This window comes from Gigantopelta aegis, chromosome 12, assembly GCF_016097555.1.
Source record: "Gigantopelta aegis isolate Gae_Host chromosome 12, Gae_host_genome, whole genome shotgun sequence".
NCBI lineage: Eukaryota > Metazoa > Mollusca > Gastropoda > Neomphalida > Peltospiridae > Gigantopelta > Gigantopelta aegis.
This window is the reverse complement of record NC_054710.1, coordinates 47,473,118-47,478,432: the sequence shown is the minus strand read 5'-3', so window position 1 is coordinate 47,478,432 and position 5,315 is coordinate 47,473,118. Positions and strand designations below refer to the sequence as shown.

General features: G+C 38.9%; 1 protein-coding gene across 1 annotated transcript; it reads right to left on the bottom strand.

Annotated features, from left to right (window-relative positions):
- Positions 1-4,156: 4,156 nt before the first annotated feature.
- LOC121386113 lies at positions 4,157-4,567 on the bottom strand. Its single transcript, XM_041516911.1, has one exon. The coding sequence runs from the start codon at positions 4,565-4,567 to the stop codon at positions 4,157-4,159; it is 411 nt and encodes a 136-aa protein (XP_041372845.1).
- Between the last annotated feature and the right edge of the window lie 748 nt (positions 4,568-5,315).

Genomic DNA, 5,315 nt, shown 5'->3' with positions numbered 1-5,315 from the left:
CTAGACAGACAGCGCATCAGGCGAGCTCTTTACCATTGAGCTATGTTATGCCCCACAATGTAACAAAGGACTGCTTGGACTGTATTTTAAATAATTTTGAAACAACAAATGGTCCTGCAGAAATTCACTTAAAGGGACATTCCTGAGTTTGCTGCAATGTTTTAAGATGTTATCGGCTAATAAAATATTTCTACGATTAAACTTGCATATTAAATATATTTTCTTGTTTATAATATCACTGGCTGTATATTAAACGTGTTTCTGATCGTTGTAATATTTTTAGTAGGTTAATTTTCATTTTATTTCTTAAAATATATTTTTTCGTAGATTGGGCTTCTTATACATATTAAAACGATCAGAAACACATTGAATATACAGAAACTGATATTCTAAACAAGAAATATATTTAATATGTAAGTTTAATCGTAGAAATATTTTATTAGTCGGAAACATCTTACAATGCAGCAAACTCAGGAATGTCCCTTTAAGATCACAAATTGTAACCAATATGACGTCATTCGTATCGCTTAAAATAGATCCAGACGACATATACGCTTATATTTAAAAGTAAAAAAAGTTTTCAATATCCTCAGTATACTCAGAACATTAAACAGACGGACCCTAGTTTTTAAACACTAAGACATATTACTCACTATTAGAGCCGTTTATGATGACTAAAATCAAACATTACTTATATTTTATTGTTTAGATTATCCATTTCCATAGAACCGAAGTGTTTCTGGTCATACTGGTGTTTCTAAACCACAAAATGCATTTTTTCATATTTTTAAACACGCACGTGCGTCTGAGAAGTAACGGTTATGGAGTCGCGTTTTAGTCTATTTGCAAGGATATTTTAACGTCACAGACTCTTGTTTCACTCTGTTCTATCTAAATTTGATGCAGGTTTGTAAATTAACCAAACTTAGTGTCCATTTTTACGGGTTGAAACTAGGCTCTAGGTGAAAAATATACCTTAGTGTTTAAAAACTAGGGTGTATCCCTTTAATTTCAGTGTTTTGTATCGACGAAATGTTCATAATTACTTGCGAAATATAAGCCACACCATTAAAACTAACGAGGGGTCGTGGTTTAAAAGTATCAATACAGCTGCAGCAGATGTTAGATACTGTACGATTTTCTGTTGTAGTTTACGGTTAAACAAAGTAAAATGCAAACGTGGAGAAAAGGCAGCATTCGCCTATTGAACAGGGCCGGACACAGCCCAGTGGTACAGCGCTCGCTCGATGCGCGGTCGGTCTGGGATCGATCCCCATTGGGCTATTTCTCGTTCTAGCCAGTGCACCACGACTGGTATATCAAAGGCCGTGGTATGTACTACCCTGTTTGTGGGATGGTGCATATAAAAGAACCCTTGCTGCTAATCAAAAAGAGTAGCCCATGAAGTAGCGACAGCGGGTTTCCTCTCTCAATATCTGTATGGTCCTTAACCATATGTCCGACGCCATATAACCGTAAATAAAATGTGTTGATTGCGTCGTGAAATAAACCATTTCCTTCCTTCTATCGTGTATTGAACGAAAGAATAATAGTTTATGACTGTTTGAACTAGACAGAAAGATCCAGAAGTGTTTTATTTAATGAAGCAATATATTGTATAGACTACGGTCAAAAATAAGTAGGGGGTATTCCATTTCAAACATCAATAATTATAGAATAAAATGAGATTTAAAACTCAAAATAAGTGCACAATGTGCGTTAATGTTCCCACTCAAAGAGCATGAAAAAACCGCACCGATTGTTTTGATTGAGAAGCACGTGCCGTGGTATATGCTATCCTGTCTGTGGATGATGGATATAAAAAGATCCCTTTCTAAAAATGGAAAAATGTAGCGGGTTTCCTCTCTATATGTCGAAATTACCATGTATTTGACATCCAGTAGCCGATAATTAATAACTCAATGTGCTCTAGTGGTGTCGTTAAACAAAATAAACTTTAAACTTTAACTTCGGTAAGGCCATAAAATATATCGAATTTGACCCTGCGCGTCAACATTTTAAATAAATTCAAATTTCTCACGGTACATACAACAGTGTTATCTATACCAAAAATGATACTGCGCTGCCTCAACTAATAGTACTGTAATGCCGCGAAAAATATTCTTCAAAATAATTTTGAAATAGAAAAATATATTTATTACAAAAATTGCAACTATGAAGCATTTCATAAGCAATGGACACCCTATAAAACACTCTTTGAAAGAATGTTTTAATTAAAAATAATGCTTTGAAAGTTCACTTGGAAATAGAGTACTAATTAAAATGTCATTCTCTAATACTCTCTCAATATCACCACAACTTCTTTATACTTATCTACTGCTGTTAAAGCGCATCCTTTTCATGGATGCCTCAATAGCTCAGAGCTTATCGTGGCTAGTCTTGCAATTTGCGTGCGATTCGGTGCCACAGGTTCGAGTCCCAGCACGGCATGGGACAATTTATGAGGCCAGAAAGGATTTAATTATCCCCTGCGCCAGTGCGTCAATATCTATGTATGTAACAGTGAACCTCGACATACATACAATATATAGATATTCATACATCAATATATACATACATATTCAAAATATAAAAATACATACATGCATACATACATACATATATACATACATACATACATATATACATACATACATACATAAAATCCATACTTTTCCAGGAGGAAAATAAGAGTTAAAAAATGTGTTTTAAAAAGGTGAAGAAAAAAAAAAGAGAAAAAAAAAAGAGGCCGCGTCACCTCGTCAATTCTGAAACTCTATTAACGTGCCCGACCGGCCTCGGTGGCGTCGTGGTTAGGCCATCGGTCTACAGGCTGGTAGGTACTGGGTTCGAATCCCAGTCGAGGCATGGGATTTTTAATCCAGATACCGACTCTAAACCCTGAGTGAGTGCTCCGCAAGGCTCAATGGGTAGGTGTAAACTACTTGCACCGACCAGTGATCCATAACTGGTTCAACAAAGGCCATGGTTTGTGCTATACTGCCTGTGGGAAGCGCAAATAAAAGATCCCTTGCTGCTAATCGGAAAGAGTAGCCCATGTAGTGGCGACAGCGGGTTTCCTCTCAAAATCTGTGTGGTCCTTAACCATATGTCTGACGCCATATAACCGTAAATAAAATGTGTTGAGTGCGTCGTTAAATAAAACATTTCTTTCTTTCTATTAACGTGCCCATATTTTTAAGGTTCTGGCACGACCATCCCATGTCCGGTGTCTCGCATAGCCAGTGGTTTGGCTTGGGACTTGGACCAACGACTAGACATTTGTTTTGTTTACCGACACCACTGGAGCACATTGATTAATTAATCATCGGCTATTGGATGTCAAACATTTGGTAATTCTGATTCGTAGTCATTAGATAAAACCCGCTACATTTTTCCTAATGCAGCAAGAGATCTCTTATACGAGTTTAAGTTAGGGATTCCAACCCACTACCGACAGAACTTGTACACTGTAAACAGGTACAATGCGTTAATCCACGAGGCCAAGCATCTGTATCAACAAATGAACATGCAATTTAACTTTAAGCCTCAGGCCCCGTACCCATAGACTGTTCCCTGGTGGTGTGTTCCCTTGTTCCGTGTTCGCTTGTGACCTTGTGACGCGCCACATGGACATTGAACCTTTGGTTTGCTTAGTGGCCGTTCCCATAGGTTGAACCCTGGGAACATGTGGCCTTGTGACGCGCCACATAGACATTGAACCTTTGTTTTGCTTAGTGGCCGTTCCCATAGGTTGAACCCTGGGAACATGTGGCCTTGTGCACGGCACGTGTGACCTACTGACCGGGAACACAAGGAATGAAGATGCTCATTATTTTTCATACGCCACAAGAGCGTACAAGCCATTTTGGTGTTCATAGTGGTGTCCTCCCATTTTGCCTACAAACCCACTTTGCCTACACCCATTTTGCCTACAACCCAGTTTGCCTACACTCAGTATGAAAAGATGATATCCCCAGTTAAAAGTGGAACATTCCATGTATGGTCACTATGTATAAAATAACATGACAAAATAATATGACAAACACATATTTTATTATAAAAACGATTAACATCACACAACAAAAACGATTAAACTATTAAAATGACCCAAAAATGTTAAACAAATATTTTGTACAAAGTTCAAAGTCATATTTTACAACTGCAATTTTAGAAAGTGGCTGGCAGCGTCTAAAAACTCTAAAGGAGTTTTGCGGCCTTGTTGAAGTTGATTCTTCAGCCTCATAAGGCGTGTATCAATATCACGATATACCCGCTTTCGTGGTACTGGAGCTGCCCCATGGTCAAGTTGGATCAGTGTCCTTCTGGTTTTCTCTTCAACGTCCTTCAGTTTATTTATGAACTCATAAATGTTAGGGTGAGCTTTTGTAAGAGAACGGTTCAGCTTGGAATGCCACCCTTCAAGGTGGTTATTGGTTCTAGGACCAATGTTGCCATGCTGGTTCCACATAGCTACCTTGAACAAGGAGTCATCATCAACCCACGTTGTTGTCACATAGTCTGTAAATTCAGTTACATGGGGCAGGTGATCAGGTCGCTCATTCATAATGTCTATCTACACATCTTGAACATGATCGATAGGCAGCAAAGGCAAACTGGCGGCATGTCTAACTAGAGTTTGTACCCCTTGATCAGCACGATACAGTCTCATAGTCCAAGCCCCTGAACTTTTCGCAGCATGCACTGACTGAAATGAAACAAACAACCACGTGTGTCGGCATCTGGGAAAATCTCCTCGATTGCTTGGATTGCTGCAATCTCAAAGTCAGTCTGTACAACTTCAGGTGACAAGTCAAACCCGGTCTTTTAATCAACCACAGAGCTCAGCTGGTTAAACAATCTCACATATGTTGCCCTTGTTCTGTTCGGCATTAGGGCAAATGCAACAGGAACCATCGTAGCACCAGATAAACAGTGAATCGAATACAGCTGATCCCACAAACCAGGACACGCATAAAACGTACCATCCATGAATAGGGTTTCAGCTTCTTGCATTCTAACAAGCATTTCATCGGTTGCAAATATAAGTAATTTGTCGTCATCGCCATCATTTATTGCCAGGAAACGTTTGTTATTTTTCGTTTCGACCCAATAATCACGTAGATCTACCTCCGACCGACTTGTTGGAAGTTTGGGCAACATCTTACGTCTGTGACGGTATAGACCGGAGTCAAGACTACTGAATGACGGTACGATAGCTGCCTGTTCATCGGTTAACATACCAACCTCCTCATTGTATATCTCTTGTACTGGGAGCAATTCATTCCGAACACGAGTCCTGAGTGTGCTCAATA

What these genes read in the sequence shown, in the direction of transcription:
- LOC121386113 (XM_041516911.1), bottom strand. Translation starts at nt 4,567, where the DNA reads ATGAATGAGCGACCTGATCACCTGCCCCATGTAACTGAATTTACAGAC.